Below are 17,846 nucleotides of genomic sequence, written 5' to 3'. Positions count from 1 at the left end.
GGGTCTCACAGCACTACAGAACAATTGCCTGGGGGGACTAGCCCCCTCCCCTGAATCTCACAGAGCTTTACCATGGCTGAATATATGTCTTTACATCGAATGCGCAACAACGCATTCCATTACAACGCAGTCGATGGACTTAGGAATAGTATAATTTACTATTCCTACTCCAGTTTGTGCAACAGCAGGAAATGTGTTGGATTGTAAAGCCAACACCAACGGGCCCCCTACAGCAAGTCGTTGAAACGACTTGCGATGTAATGGTTCGCGCTGTAATGGAATGCGTTGTAGCGCATTCGATGTAAGCGATGTTTAAGACCATGGCTATGTGCATGGGCCTACGTCAGGAGCATAGCCACCCACAGTGCAGCAGGTGCAGTGGCACCATGAGTGTTAAGTCCCCAATGCACCTAAATTATGGCTCTATTTTACTGTGCTGTCAGTGGATGGGGAAGGGGTTGCTTTTACTTTGCACAAGGGCACATGGCAATATTGCGATGCTACTTGCCTCTCATCCATGGGCGCCACAGTCTTGTTCCAGTGCTGCTAGGCCTTCCGTACCCTGGGCCTCGCAGCCATGGTCAAGCTATGCACGGGGGATGTGCCCCCACCATGGGCTTCACAGAGGTGGACCATGGCTGCAAGAATCATGGGCGTAACTATCAAAAGTGCAGCAAGTGCAGTGGCACTTGGGGTCAGGGATGTTGGGTACCCAATTCATCCAAATTATGGTTGTGCTTCACTGACCGCTAAGGGGATGGGCTGCCAATTTGCTTTGCTTGCATAAGGACCCAAGCTGCCATTGCTACACCAGTGGACCCTGTTCCATGGGCCTCACAGACATGATCGAGGAGAGGCCCATTCTCCTCTGAACCTCAAAGCGCTGGACTATTGGCTTATAGGGCTAGGAGAAGAGGTGACTCTGAGGGGTTCAGCAATCAATAGTGTAGCAAGTGCAGTGCTTTTTGATATGGGAGCAATGCACCCAAATGATAGCAGCATTTTACATCTAGCATTACACAGGGGAAGAGGGAAGCCTACCTTGCTTGCACCAGGGCTCCTGGCACCATTGCTACTCCTCCGGACCCAAATCTCTGGGTTTATCAGCCATGATTTTAAGGGGCTAAGGGAAATTATGGCTGCATTTTACTGTCTGGTCAGTGGACAGCATGGAAGGTGGTGCCTCATTTACCTTACTTAATTTACTTACCATCAAAGTAGGGTGGCATGGCACAGCATAATTTCTCATTTTAGATGTTTGTATTGCAACCAGCAGTAAGCTCCTGAAGAATACCAAGGTCAAGATTTACAAAGACATTCCGTTGGATTTGCGTTAATTTTAACACAGACCTAACGCAAAGTTTACTGGTAGCATTTACAATGCAACGTAAATTTTGATTTGTGTTGGAATGTAACCCAAAGTAATTCAGCACGATACACTGCCTTGAATTACTTTGCATTGAAAGGATGTTCCATGGGTGGTGCATGGCCATTCCCATGCAACCACCCAGGAGTTTTGATGCAAAACCCTATCTACAAAAAATTGTAGACAGTGATTTGAGCCAAAATCCTGTGCCTTCATGAGGCAGACATAGCAAGGAAAAATGTTTTCAATTCTCCTTTTTTCCTCTTTGCATGTGAGCTGTGTTTTACATCACACATACAAAGAAGAAAATGCCTTAAAGCATAGTTTTTGTACGGCACATGGTCCCTTCTGCACAAAAACTATGCTGACCACAACACAGACTGCATTGACATGTAGCTGCCAAAAGTGCACCATCGCAGGGAGACAGCAGGTCTGCACCACTTCTTGGTACATAGGGTGTAATTCTGCTCTCTCCCATTCATACAACGCAGCAACTTTTCTAGCTCCATTGCAACATAGGAACTGTTTGCAAATCTGGTCCTAACTGTCCAACTTTTTGTGTTCACCAGAGGACTGATGCAAACAAGCAGGTTAATAAAAAAGGATATGCAAACCAAACAGGCCAGCTTAGAAGCCTGGCGCAGCCAGTGCAGCAGGATATCACAGCAATGACACTCAGTACAACCACTGTGCAGATGTGTGAGGGGTAGCATTTGTTAACATGGTAACTGGAAGGGACCTACAATGCCACTTTATTAAAATGTTTACCTTTAGATGTACTAAAATGGAAAGAGTGTAAAAATTGCAAATGAAACAGCCCTAATTGAGTACGTGCTTACTCTAAGCCCATTCCCAAATGGCAGATAAGGAGACAAAGGTAAATAGAAAACATGATTTGCCCAAGAACAAACAATTTGGTTAAATTGGAGAACCAGGAGTACAGCATTGGACAGCTCGTTTAGCAGCCTGATTTAGGATACGGTATTATGGGATGAAAACCCCAAAAATGAACAATTTTGGCTAACCCTATACAGACATAATCTTGGTGAAACTACAAGACTGTTAAGGGTCCTGTGAAATGATAATGGAAATTGGTTCATGTATTTAACGAATTAAGAGGGCTATTGGGACCATATAAAGCAAAGGTTACAGGATTGAGCCTGGAGAAGTTCAAAATGGGCAAAGTTCGGAAGACAACACATAAGGTGGAAGAGAAATTTGAAAAAAATCTGTTGTGCAAGACGTTGGTAAACAAGGACAGTGCCAACTCTTTCAGTCTGAAATCAGAGTCGGTCCAGCAATTTGTTAGCACACTATGTTGATTACCACCAACAGATTCAGCAGAATCAGGATGGCCCGGATGTTAGCATCGTCACAGTGACACAAGTCGTGAAAGGCTGATACTATGGCCAGCTCCATATTGTGACCTGGACGAAAACCTAATAGGGCATTGTTAACCTACAACAATGAACTGAGATGATGGAAGACGGCCTTCATCAGCAGTTTTGCCAAATATGGCAGTTGGGAAATTTTCCGATAGTTTGCTAGATTGTCTGGTTCGAGAGATGCCTTTTTTATCCAAGGAGTCACACAAGACAGTTTCAAACAGAGAGAAGCAGTGACATAGAAGGAAAGGCTCTTTCAATGAAGTTTAGGGAGGGGGGGACAGGTCGAGTGGCGAGCTGGAGGATTTACTTGCTGTTATTAATTTGTTGAACTGCTCTAGGATCAGAAGACTGAATTTGGTCAAAGCAGTCCAGATGAGTGAAGGAGATCTCAGCTGGAGCAGCTAAAGTGGCACGGTGGACCAAAACAAATGCTTGTATGGAACTAATCTTGCTATGGAAAAGGTCAGCAATGTGTTTGCATTTGTCAACTGGCATGACAGGATCTTTTTGATTTGGGAGGCTGCGTAGCTCACCAATGACTGAAATGCCCACCACCATAGAATTAGGGGCCCTTAGGATTTTCTTGGAATAATAAGCTTACTCTCTTTTGTAATCCTACATTTCTTGATGTAATTGGCTTTTTCTCATTCTTGTTTGACAGCTGGTTCATAGTTCTGATACCATATGTGCTCAATTCCACATAATGACTGTCAAAGCTCTCAGATGTCTTTGGTTAAGCAGCTGGGTAATTAACCAGCATTTCTACAAGCTTTAATAATCAAGGAAGCAATGTTATCTAAGGTTGTATGTAGTTCATTTGTACTACTCAAATGAAGCTTTGATATAGGCATAGCAAAAGCTTGTCTACGAGAGCCAGTCCAGAGTATTTTATATAACCAAAATTCCCATTCACATTGTATGTAAATTTCTCTTGTCGCTATCCTGAAAATCCTAGCAAGAATACTGCCATCCTGGACAAATATCAGAGTTTTGACTTACATCAGAAGTCAATACATTGGGACTACCATTCCACAGTGGTGCTTTACATCGAGAGTACTTTGCCCTTTGCCTCACAGGTAAGACAGTAGGTATATTTTTCAGTTTATCTATATGTGTGTCTGTTTGGTGTGTGTGTGTGTGTGTGTGTGTGTGCGTGCATGAGTGGGTGTGTGTGCATATATGCATATATCATATTTATACATATATATATGCATATATCATATTTATGCATATATATTACCTACTGGCAGTCGCCAGTAGGTAGTTATAGTTATGACCTATTTTCCATAGGAAATCCGCAACATTCTATTTGGAATAACGTTGGCGCCGATTGACGAATCTTCGCAAAATTTTCCAAACTTTTGTCCAGCTCCGGTCCGCTCCTATCCTGAAAATTTCACAGTGATTCGTCAAGCCGGGGCCGAGAAAAAAGGGCGGTCCCCAAACGTATTTTCCCCATGCATTTTCCCATAGGACCTGTTGACACAGCTACAGCCCGAACTCCTGAACGGAATTACACCAAATTGGGCAAAGAGGTAGTCCTCAGATCAGACTCGTGCCTTTTGCTTAAATGGTGTAAATCCATTCAGTACTTCCTGAGAAAATTAGAGTTAAAAAGATAGATATATCTGGGCAGAGCCTAACCACACATCTCATCGTGAGATCTGATTGGCTGTCAGTACTTCATCCAAGAAGTGTTGGCAGCCATCTTGGGACCAATATACATGATAGCACCTCATTAAAAAGCATTGCAGTTAATAGAAGGTTTTAAGACTTTAGTTACATTATAAATCATTTGTTGATGGTACCATACTCATTTTAGGAATTGTGGTGTGTTCTAAGGTGATTTTACCATGTGAAAAAGCCTTCTGCTGTGATATCATGAATCATGTTTGAGAGAAAACTATTTTCTCATGCTTTTCCCACAGAGGTTTGGAAGGTGATCTATAAGCTAAACTGAGAGTATATTTTCTGTAAATTCACATTATCTTTCTCAGTCATGTGAGAATGAAGTCTGACATTCTCAGTAAAACATGTACATCCAACAAGGGAAGAGACTGTCAGTTGATTCCTTTGTGTTCTACTGCAGCCTCCCAGAGTATTCTAAAGAACAACTAGAGCGCTAACAGTCCTACTTATGACAAACGTATTGCACACCTGAAGCCATCTTGATTGGAATAAAGTGGTAACTCTTAAAACATTTAATTTAAAAAGGAACAAAATGAGGGGGTTCATTTTGCCATAGAAAGTATGATTAGTGCTGCAGAAAGAAAAATTAGGGCACATTTTGAGTGACTTCTCAAATCCTCTTCCATTTCATTAAAAAATTCTGACATGCAGAGTGAAACATGCGCTTTCAATACCAGCAGCAGACTTCCCTGGTGAGCAGTAACTTTACTACAGTGATCTACTAAGCAACTAGAGTGCTAACATTCTGAATTTATGGCAAATGTGTGACACATCTGAATACCTTCTTGATGGAATTAAAGTAAAAAACTGAAAGCATTTCCTACTGAGGAGACTGCAGTAAATGAGGAAACTTCATAACAAAGAAATCTCCCAAGATGGCCACCAGAGACAAAAGAGCCCAAATGCAGCACAAATATCACCCAGATGTAGGCCCACATGTAGCCCAATGACAGAAGTGTGCAAAACACTTATTTTTTGTGTATTTTCAGTTTTATATAGTGCAGACTTGTCTGGTATTGGAGTGCTTTACATGAGCATTGGTTACATCACACAAGATCAAATTCATTTTGGTTGTAGACATGGGGAGATTAAGTGATTTGACCAGAATCACAGAATGTTGAGCTGAAGGAGAAACTCCAACCTGGTTCCCCAAGTGGTCAACTGGATAAAAAAAACAAAGATTACAAATAATTTAAAAGTTCTTTCTCGCTATTTGAAAACTCACAAAAATATGTCCTCATTTTAGTTTTTTAGAGCACTAACCATAATTTTGATGCAAATAAGACCCTCTCATATATGTAATTTCTAAAGGAAATGCTCTAGGTATTACAGTTTTGATTACATCAAGATAACGTCAGGCGTTCCACACTTTTGTAATAAATATAGAATGTTAGCAATCTAGTTGTTCATTGGGATACTGTTGAGAGGCAGAGGTCAGGGGCACGGATTTTGAAAATTGAAGGCAGGTAGGAGAGTGCAGAGGCAACAATTTGACCACACTGAGCAGGCAGGAAGGGCAGTGGCAGTACAACAGACTATGGAGGGCAGTGAAAAGGGGGGCAGGGGCAACAAGCCAACAATACAGGACTGGCAAGAGAGGCTGTGGCAATATAATAGACCATTGTGGGCAGAAGGAAGAGGCAGTGGTAGTACAACCATACATGCCAACAGACCCGTTTCAGCCAGGAAACGTCCAATGTTTTTAAGCTCAAATGGGCTTTATTTGATCTGTCTCCTGTCTACAATCTCCTCTTTTTCAATGTAACTCAAAGGGGAAAATCAATACCCCATTTTGTTTTCAAAATCTCCCTCTTACCAAGTTCAAAATGTTCGTAAGTATGGTACATTGGATCATGGTAGTCAGGAGGAATTGGGGTAGGTACATGGACTCGGATATCAGAGGACAGGAGGGACATGGAGGGACATGGAGAGTTGCATCAAACTGACCCTACAGGGCAGGCATCAGGGTTTGCAGCAGCACAATACACCACACAGGGCATGCAGGATGGGAGTGCAGCACAACAATCCATAGAAAGCAATAGGGAGGGGACAGGGCCAAGCACATGGATAACAGAGAACAGAGGGGAAAGAGGCAATGGTAGCTAGCTGACCATAATGGACAGACAGGAGAGAAAGCTGCAGCATAACAGACCAAAAAGGGCAGGAGGGATGGATCAGGGGCATTACAATGGAATAGACAAGCCAGGAGGGAGGGAATAGGGGCCTGCACATGGAAACAGTGGGCTGGGGGTAAAGGGGCAGGGCAGGAGCAGCAAGATGACCATGGAGTTTAGGCAGGATGGGCACTAGAAACATGATACACCATGGAGAGCAACAGTGAGACTATGATGGCATACACACAGACCATGGAGGGAAGGTGGGAGGGGGTCAGGGGCAGCTAGCTGACCACACAGGGAAGGTGGGAGGGGCCATGGCAGCACAGAAGACCATGCATGGCAAGCGGGAGGGTTAGTGGCAGCACAATGACTATGATGGGCAAGAAGGAGGGTGCAGGGGCATGCACAAAGGACCATGGGGGGATTGAAGGGAGGGTCAGGACCTGGGCACAGACACGGGAGTTCAGGGGAAGGGGCCTCACAACAGACAGCGCGGGGCAGGCAGGAGGAGCAGTTGCAGCACAACAGACCAGGGAGGGCAGAAGGGTGTGGCAGTAAAATGGACCATGGAGGACAGGAGGAAGGGGATAGGGGCATGGCATGTGGGCAGGCAGGGTGGAGGTGGCAGGGACAGGTTACAGTCATCTGACAATGCTAGGCAGGTGGGAGGGGAGTGGCAACTTAACAGAACACTCAGAGTAGATAGGAGTGGCAGGTCCATGGAACATGGTGAGCAAAAAGGATGGAGCAGGGGCATGCACAGACATCGGAGAGCAGGGGGAAGGAGAATAGGGGCAGCAAGCTAAGCACAGAGTCTAAGCAGGAGGTCAATGATGGGCCATAGAATTGGGCAATGGAGGGCAGGAGGAGTGGACTGGTACATCTTGCTAAATGGAGGGCAGTGGCAGCACATCAGACCGTGCATGGCAGGAGGGAGGAGGCTAGTCCATGGATTCAGACAACAAAGGATAGGAACTTTATTGTTTTTTAAAATGTGTGTCTGTGCGAACTACTTAAAATATGAACAAGTATGCAGCATAATCTCACTTTTATTCAGGAAGAAGAGGACGTTTGTGACTGTGACTCCGGGCTCACTTGGCAGAAACACCCCCTGACCCTCCACCCCCATCGCAAAATGTAATGCCCATGAAAAGGGTAGGTGGACGCAGTGTTATATAGAACATAGTCCTGAGAGCACGATTGAAAATAAAACCTAGATATAGTATATGGTATAAACTATGCACCAAAAAGTGTGATATAAGATGAACCGGGGCGTGAAATATAATATGCAATACATTGTGCGCGATGACAGCACAGGCACTAGCGCGTGCTATGCGATATGCGCCTTGGAGTGTAATATGCACAGGGCAGTGTTGTGTAACCTAACTAGTCTCTAAAGTTGTAATAGAAAATATGCGCTGGGGAGTGTAACGTTGCATATGCACTGTGACAAAGATATGGATCCCAGATTGTAATATGTATGGCATAGCGCTGTGCGTTATAACATAGGCATCGAGGAAGGCACGTTAGATGGGGCAATAGAACCCGTGCGAAGGCAAGTGTGGCATGACATATTCACGGGGTGGTGTTACAGTGCACATGGGCTACAGAGTGCTAAAGCATACGCACTAGCTGGTGGAATACAACACAGAGGTGTGTGGCACTCGGCGGGCACTGGTGGGTGTAACACAGCATTGGGCTCAGCCAGGAGCACGCTGTGACTCTCAAGTGAGGTTCGTCTCCTTTCCAGAGAGTAAGATAAAAAGTATTACACATCCGGCGGTGGATGTGTGTTTTATTAACCGTGAGGGGGGTTTCTTGCATAGTTTGGTCGAATTTTTGTCGAATCCCCTTTGAATGGCTTGGTGTGTGTGTGTATTAAATGTGCCCGTCAATAGCTACCCATGCTTGTATAAATAAACGACAAGGGTGTCTACTTGGAGAGTACCCACCGGCGGGGGCGCCGTGATTAGGCACGGTAGGGCGTCAGACATGTCAGAGCTTCACTAGCGGTGTAAATACATTCCACGTGGATTCATTGTATGCATAGTCGCCTTTTAATGAATATCACGCAAATCGTCATGATGATAGGTACATACGGTTTGTCCAGCATGTCCTAGGTGTTTCTATAAATATATATATTTTTTTAATAATAAAAAACAAAGGCCGGCCCCGGGGGATGGGGTCCTGGGGTCATAAGTGGCCTGAGGAGGGGGGCAACGCAGCCCCCCTCCTAAAGAATAAAAAAAAAAAAGGCCATGGCCGATTAAGGCCTTGGGAGGGGGGCCACGCGGCCCCCTTCCAAATTTATTTTTTTCAGCAAAAAAAATTAGGGTGCAGGCCCTGGGGTCCCCAGGGCCAATAAATTAGAAAAAGAAGGGGGGTCACACAGCCCTTCTTCTTAAAAAAATAAAATAAATAAAAGACCGGCATCGCGCCGGAGGCCACGCCCCCTCCTTGCAGCACTCTGCAAACGCGCCCCCTGGCCAGTTGTAAGTTGGGGAATTAATTCCCTTTCAATACTGAGGGTCCCTGAGGGCCAACTAGCCCAACAGGTATCTCCAGTATGCGCTAGGGAGCTGCGTTGCAGACTGGTGTTCTGAGGGCACGCCCCTATTTACACCTCTATGCAACGCAGCTCTGTGGCACTTACTGGAGGTACCTAGTGGGCTAGTTTGACCCTCGGGACCCTTAGGATTCAAGGGGACTTAATCTCCCAACTTAAAATGGCCACAGGGCGCGTTTACACAGTGGTGAAGGGAGGGGACGGGGCCTGAGGTGACGTGTGCAAACACGCCCTGTGGCGCGTTTTAAGTTGGGAAAAAAAAATTCCCTTTCAATCCTGAGGGACAATGGGGGCCAACTAGCCCACCAGGTGCTTCCAGTAAGCGCCACTGCTCTGCGTTGCAGAGTGGTGGTCTAGGCCGTGCCCCTTTTTACACCTCTCTGCAACGCAGCTCTGTGGCACTTACTGGAGGTACCTAGTGGACTATTTTGCCCCTAGGGACCCTCAGGATTCAAGGGGACTTAATCTCCCAACTTAAAATGGCCACAGGGCGTGTTTACACAGTGGGGAAGGGAGGGGACGGGGCCTGAGGTGACGTGTGCAAACACGCCCTGTGGCACGTTTTAAGAGGTAGTTTTAATCCCCTGCTCTATTATATACTAGGGGCTTACAGAGGAGGTCATGCTAATCACAGGGGGACCCCAACACATAGTGTTCCCTAGTGTATGTAGGTGTTTTCACTGTATTCTGAGTGTCTTTTAACATAGCACTGGCTCTAGGACTGGTTAGTCAGACTCAGTTACCACCAGTATCCGTCTGAAAAAGTTGAGGGTACAGGATGATTTTGCAACAAGGCTTCTTTCTGCTCTTCTGTTTGTTCTTTCTGCAGGTTATCCTTCTTCCAGCACTTTTCTTCGTCTTTGAGGTCTTCTGTTGCTTGTTTCTGCATTTCTTTTTTTTCTTTCTGTGCGTTTTTTCTTCTTTCTTCACATGTCCTATCTCTGTAGGCATAGTTAGAAATTAGCATTTAAAAAACCTTTGAAATTCACTGAAAAAACCATAGGTTTCAGGCACGTTATAGTTAGGAATTAGCATTTAAAAAACCTTAAAAATTCACTGAAAAAAACCATAGGTTTCAGGGGCGTTATAGTTAGCTGGACTTTTCACTCGTACAAAACCATTGAAATTCCCCCGTTATAGTTTGTTCAGCTAACTATAACTCGCGCGCCCGCAATGCACTGCTGATGACGTCACATATTACATCACTCATGATATGGTCAGTGACATCACTGATGACATCTCAAATGACATCACTGATGATATCAATGATGACATCATCCTTGTGATAGAGTGGCAGACCTCCTCTCCCCTAATATAACCTTCGATACACACATTCAAAAATAGAAACTAAAATTTTCAAAACAATGGACATACCAATACCAGTTGCAACAACCTATTCAGTAATTCTAAGATCCACATACACATCCACTCATTCACCAACAGTCCTATACAGTCACTCATACATGTACTCACTCATCATATGTACTCATACACCTATACATCCTGTTACACAATGCCACTAATCCATAGAGTTACTCACACACATAGTCACTCATGCTAATAAAGAGTCAAACATCCATTTACTTGCATATACAGTTACACACACCACCACACTTACTTCAACAGAAACTTACACATACTTAGTCTTTTAAATATTCACTTATAGAAACAAATACTTATTCATACAGGAACTCTTCCAATCTCTCACCCTCACATATACTCACTTATATACACCAATAGTCACATATACTAGTTTAAAACATATGTAGTTACTCATAAAGACACTATTGAGACAGTCTTTCACTCACTAACACACCCATGCACACACTCATCCACCCATACAGTCCTGCACACATGCTGTCTTCAACACATGCAAACAGTGAGTCACTCATCAATGCACCTATGCACTACGTAATACCCCCCACCGAACCATACAGACACTCAGACAATCATACTGATACTCAAAAAACCAACTAATAACCTATAAAGACACTCATGTAGCTACTCACCAACCCATGCAGCCACTTATACACAAAGTGAGAGACTGATACAGATATTTACATATTTAAACATTACACACTAAGCCATGTATTCACTAAGATACACTTAGTCAGTTATACAATCAATTTTTCAAAAACAAATCATCCATTTAGACACTTATATACCCATTTATTCTTCCATCGACCTTGAGATATGCATATATAAAACATATGTAATTTTCAGAAAAACACACATTCACTGGATGATGTCATCAGTGATGTCAATTGTGATGTCATCAGTGATGTCATCAGTGATGTCACTGACCATGTCATGAGTGATTTTATATGTGACGTCATCAGCAGTGCATTGCAGGTGCGCGAGTTATAGTTAGCTGAACTAACTATAACGGGGGAATTTCAATGGTTTTGTATGAGTGAAAAGTCCAGCTAACTATAACGCCCCTGAAACCTATGTTTTTTTCAGTGAATATAAATATAAATATATATTCAGGAAAGCTCGTCCAGTGCTCCTTTGCTTGAGGAAAGCAAGAGTAGACCCGGGTTCAGTGTAATTCAGTGTTTATTCAGCACAACACCATACTGCCATGACGGGTTTCAGCCGTTTACCTGAACAAATTGATGTTATAGTTGGGTGACAATGTCAGTTGCAACATAAGATTTCTAAACAAAAAAAACACTTAAATTCGCCAGTTAAGGTTAACTGAAGTAACTATAACTCAAGCCATGAAATAACTATAGGTAGTGCCAGTCATGCACAGTGTTGTTATCAATTACGTAATTTCAGATCTCATTAGGGATGTTATCAAGTCATTGAAAATGTCATTAGTAATGTAATATGTGACGGTATAAGCAGTCCATGGTGAGGGCGTGAGTTATCATTACTTCAGTGCTCGAGTTATAGTTACTTTAGTTAATTATAACCAATTTCTGTGTTTTTCTTTTAGTTTCAAATGTTATGTTGAAACTAACATTGTCACCTACCTATAACTCCACTTTAACCTTAGCTTTTTTCAGTGAATTTCTAAGATTTTATTTTGAATACCTACTATAATTGTCATTGCAACCTTCATTTTTTCAGTGACTTTCTAAGGATTTTTCTAATGAAAGTCACAGTCAATATATAAAATGTAAGTCTATTGGTTTTGTAAAGGGGTGTCTACATCAACATACAAGACAAACCCATTGGCTCAAAAACTGCTGGAATGATTTACATTAAATCACAAAAAGTGCATTTTTTGAGTAAAGAGCTAGGTTTCTTCAAAACCTGGTGTAATTCTGTTCAGCATTTTATTTCGGTATGCTTAACACAATTTCTAGGGTAAATTGCAGGAAAAAATGTTTTTGCCCCTCCCCTTTTCTTGGCTGCACTTGACAGATCACCCCAAAACTCTACAGGAAAGAGCTGAGGTGGATGAACTATTTTTAAAAAACTTTTGTGAAGATTTGTCAAATGGAGCCAAATCTATAAGCAAAACAAAAAAAAGCTCTTCCTGTGAAACACTGACCTAACATTTTTTTTGGGGGGAGTTTTCTATAGCGCGAACAAGACCCAGATTAGGGTATCAGAGCGCTTTACAAAAACAGCAGAGCAAGAATACACCTTTTGCCAACAAGATCAGAGAACTTATAAAACATTTTTAACAAGTTTAGGCAGGTAGCAGAGTAAGAGTAACACTTTTTGCAAAACAAATATAGTATCAAGACATTTTTAACAAGATTCAGCAGTTAGCAGAAACAGTAAAAGAGATGGTTTGTACATAAAAGTAGGAGCAAGTTTGAGTGCGAGAAAGTCAAAGAGACGTAGGTGTCAATAATGTGAATGTGGGGAATGTGGAGACAAGTTTGAGGTAGTGGACTGGTACAATACTATAACTACAAAGTAGCGACCGCATGGTTCAGCCACACTTTTTAAAGGCATTTTTTGAATTGCCGGTATCTTTTGTGCCTATCAATGGTTATATACCAAATCTGGTTGTCACTTAGCATAGTATAGATATATACGTATTCATACAGATATATTTTTAAGGTTAGGACATTTAAAACTAACATACCTGTGAATTAAAGACCTGTAATGTACAAAACTGGAAAACACCTGTCATGTAATGACTCCTGAAGCAAAAACCGCAGTGTAATGACTCCCGATGTAACTGTAACATACCCTGCTTGAACAATGTTGCCTCCTACCACAATAAATGTTCCTCGTCTCACCACCACTTTAAAGACAACTCTGGTGTATGTTGTTGTCTATAAAAATCCAAAAGCATACATTAAATACACACACACACACGTGTTCCCTGTCTGAAGACTTTGATGTGAAATTAAATAAAATGACGTGAATCTGTCAAGAGGAGAGGAAACAGCCCAGAGGACTGTAGAGGAAAATTCTAGAATATTGTTTTGGGTTGATTTGTTTTTAAAATTGTTGTTTAAAGTGGGAAATCTAACAAATAAAATTAATTATTGCCATAAACAAAGCTGATAAAACTCAACATAGACATAACATGAATCATTATTGGTGACAAATAATTACACGTTTAAAATGAATAATCAACTAACTTTAGGAATACATGTTATACATTAATTCTTTATTAGTTACCTCTCTCTTCAGTTCTTCCAGTTTTTTCTGCACTCCAGTCACTCCAAAGAATTTGCCCTTCTGTACAAATACATCTCACAGCAACAGCGTATTCTGTGTAATCATGCAGTCCTCTGAGGTTAAACATTCCAAGTTCATCGGTACTCATGTTAACTTCACTTGAAGCCACCTACAAAACAGAAAATATTCAAATTGACCAAGAATTTAGACGTTGGCAAAATAGATAAGTGGTCTGCATGTAACCTGGAGGCTATAGGTTTCATTTTTCATGCTACTAAAATAGACATAATGATTGCCACTAAGCTGGGCAATTGTAACACCTGTTGCATTTTCCCTGGAGTTGATTTATTTAGAAATGCCATCATTACAGTTTTCCATAAACATTATCTTGACACATTTCTTTTTTAGATACTTTAAAAAAATTGTTTTTATTAAATGAATGCTAACAATATGATGTGAACATTGAACATTATTTTTCCATAAGTGCCACACCCCTGGGCCCTGCCATGGCTTACTATACGCTTGCATATATACAATGTTTTAGCAAGATGGTGGAACAATTTATTTTGTTCACTGTCCTTATACTGCTAATTACTTTGATCTGCTTCGGTCTATTGATCATTGCAACACATATATCTATACAAGAATCACAATGGTTCAATAAATATTGAAAACGCCCCTCTGTGTATTCCTTGTAAATTCCTCTGAGAGAGAGCACTGAGCGAAAGGGTTCTAGATCTGTTACCAAGATTCCTGAGGGAGTCAGGCTTGTCATGTTCTATGGTTGCCAGAACCATTTGCTACCTGTCTAGGTTTAGGAGTGCTTATGGTGGCACTGTGAGCTAAGTGGTCTATAGGACCACGTATTCTGCGGGGATGCAAGGAATCAGTCTGGCACCATCCCAAAGTTTATGTTGTCTAACAAATGTGCAGTTCCTACTGGAAAGTGGAAATTGCACAGCATGGCGCTGCCATAATTGGTAGATTGGGTTCTTATTTAATGGATCGCCTGAGTAGTTCTCTCGTACATTCTCAGAGACCCATACTTACTTCCTAAGCAGAGACGTCTGTGGTCGAATGGTACTATCCTCCTCAGCTAAGTAGGTAAATCCTAGGTATGTATGCTACAAATGATTCATTCCCATTGTGTTATCCTCTCTGAAATTCATGTATAATAATGTCTGGAGACGAAGGGGCTCCTGTACTTAACATTGCTGAGAACTGCAGGCATGCAGTTACTCAGAAACTAATACAACATGGTCTCACTGTTCAGGGTGGGGCACAAAAGCCTATTGGGCAGAGATATTCTCTTCCTGGCTGCAGACACCACAACACGGTTCTTTCACATCTGCAAACGGGATGAAATACCTTGAAATTATACACAATACGAAGAAATAAAAATACCAGTAACCTACCAAGAACATTTAAATTGGTTTAATGATGCCTTACCAGACACAACAGAAAATGTTATACTCGGTCCCCTCAGCAACGAGGGAGTGACATGGCCCTCCTTAGCCAGATACACACCACATCCTTATGTTGATAATTTATCAACAGCACAGGTGCGGACACTGTACTAAGATTTAATAACAACATACAGATGCTTAACACAGTTCGTCATGCAAACACTAACACTTAACCCTGCGCGGACCGGTCAAGCTGAACAGCCACATTTGTCAGCCCACAAACACTAAATGCAGTCATAACCAAAGTTATTGTCAGACCGGAGGAGATTCTGTTCTGGATTGCTCATAAAACAAGCCGGGTTGATACGCTGTTTCCACATATGGGCCTGCAAGAAAAACATAGAATACTCACTATTTGCTTGGGGATGGCTCCCCCTGTGGGAGACTGCACAACTTGGGGTACAGTCTTTGCTGCAGTATATAACAGAACAAATGGCACCCCTTCATTGGCGGTTTTGCCAGAAGTGCTTAAACAGATCCAGAATGCTGGTATTAGGACTCTGCTAACCAGTGCTAAAGGGCCTGTGTTGTCTCCTCTAAACATGGTAATATTGGCTTATCCCCAGTTGGCATATTTAATTTATTTATAAGTCCCTAGTAAAGTGGCACCTCATATGCCAAGGGCCTGTAAATTAAATGCTGTTCGTATGCCAGCAGCACTGGTTGTGCCACCGTCTTATGTAGCCCTTTCAAAATCCCAGGCCTCCCATTGCAGATCCTGCATGTGCAGTTTAAAGTGCCACTTCGATCTGGCAAAATAAACCTTTTGCCAGGCTTAAACCCTCTGTTTTAATACATACAAGACACCCCTAGGGTAGGCCCTGGACAACCCAGAGGGCAGGGTGCATTGTATTTAAAAATCAGGACAGGTACTTTTATGTTTTACATGTGCTTGTAGTGAAAAAGTTTTAAAAACGTTTTTCACTACTGAAAGGCCTATATCTCCGATAGGATAACATTGGAATTACATTGGAACCAACAGAGGCCACTGACAACTATCAGTGTCAAGAGCCAGGGCCCTGGCCATCCTCTGCCAGGTGGAGGTTCCAATCTGGTTATTTGGGCAGGCCTCACTTCCAGCCTTGGACATTGCAAGGAGTCTGTAGTAAATTACTTGTCTACTATTCTCCACTGTACCGCTCCGCTAGAATGTTCCATGACATCATAGAATGCCTGAGTGCCTCTCTCTGTGTGAGTGTCAGTTAGTCAACTCAGGCTGAGCGTTTAGGAGCCTGCTCCTGGTGGGGCTGTCTTTGTACCATCTATCTTCTCTTACTATCCTGACCACCTATGCTGGAACCAAGCTACTAATAAAGAAGTATCCTACATGTACAGATGGGCTCTGTATCTTCCTTTACAACAATTTTGGCGACGATCTTAAGAACTGACGCGTGGAGTAAGGAGTAAGGACAACTTAGGAACCAAGGAACCAAAAGACAAGGAACCAAGGACATTAAGGACTTTCAGAACGTCAATTGAAACTTAAAAGTAACGCCCTGGCTAGCCCCACCAGTGTCCTGTACCATCTGGACAGCCTGCAGCCTGGGCATTTGTCAATGGTAAGCCTGCTGTCACCCTGCTGCCATCTGGAAGACGCACTCTCTCCAGGAACGGTCTTCCCTGAGGCCTAAGGTGTTTACCTATTTTATCTGGCTCTCATTCTGAGTGGGAAGCCTTGTGGTTTAATAGCAAGTTTTGTAAACTTCCTCACTAAATTACTGATTTACCTGGATATGCCTAAAACCAGTGTCTAACAGAGTCTGCCTGTGTACTTTCAACAGCGTCTCCTACAAAGTTTTGGCAGTGACTGTTAGTATTTACATAGGCAAGCTACATCCATGGAGGACAGCGGTGTGGATTCTATGACAGCTGCGGCGAATTTGAGGAACTGATCTAACGTTTTGTTCCATGAGTAGCGGCATCTTGAGTGAGCGCTTGCCCATGTTCGTAGAGGCAGAGACTGCGTGTTTTCCCTTCGAGTGTGCCTCGCTTTTAACGTTTGTGCCCCAGAGTGGACCTCCCTTCGTGTCAAGTGGCAGCACAGCTTTTTGATTTTACACATGGGCGGCATTTCTGGTGAGCCTACGCGCATGTTTGAAGTGGCTGGACTATGACTGTGTTTTTGCCGGTGAGTGGGGGCCCTGTTTTTTTTTTTTTTGCTATTTTGTGCACTCTTAGTGTTGCATGCGCCACATGGCATGTTTGCACAGTAGAGCGTAGGTAAGCAGCTGGGAGAATCTGAAAATGCCGGAACGTCACAGAGGAAGCAGGCATCATGAGAGCGGTAAGACTATGCACGTCGAGTGTGTGTGTGCAGTGGGGGCTCGTGGCTTGTTTGAAAGGCAGCAGTTCAACTGCCATGTGGCGCATGCAACACTAAGAGTGCACAAAATAGCAACAAAAAATAAAATCTTAACACATTTCTGTTCATGCCAGTGGAATTTCTGATACCTCATGCATTACACCTGTGGATATGTGCTTCTCATTGTTGTACCTTCTTGCTAATGATATATTGAGGTATCTCACTTGTTTTTATATTTACTTCTGCTGTTGTTCCCTAAGGAAGGAGGATGTGTAGTAAATTACTTGTCTATTATTCTCCACTGTACTGCTCTGCTAGAATGTTCCATGACATCATAGAATGCCTGAGTGCCTCTC

General features: G+C 42.8%; 1 protein-coding gene across 5 annotated transcripts in view; it reads right to left on the bottom strand.

Moving 5' to 3' along the window:
* The window catches only part of IL31RA (interleukin 31 receptor A), a 1,058,288-nt gene that overhangs the window by 336,174 nt on the left and 704,268 nt on the right, over positions 1 to 17,846 (bottom strand). For all 5 annotated transcript variants that reach the window (XM_085631330.1, XM_085631336.1, XM_085631333.1 and 2 more), the window contains one exon: positions 13,723 to 13,891. In XM_085631330.1, the coding sequence (XP_085487456.1) occupies positions 13,723 to 13,891 (169 nt within the window). The remainder of the gene's footprint in view (positions 1 to 13,722; positions 13,892 to 17,846) is intronic.

Source organism: Triturus cristatus, chromosome 2_1 (assembly GCF_964204655.1).
Source record: "Triturus cristatus chromosome 2_1, aTriCri1.1, whole genome shotgun sequence".
NCBI lineage: Eukaryota > Metazoa > Chordata > Amphibia > Caudata > Salamandridae > Triturus > Triturus cristatus.
The sequence above is the reverse complement of the archived record's forward strand: the minus strand, read 5'-3'. Positions and strand labels throughout refer to the sequence as shown.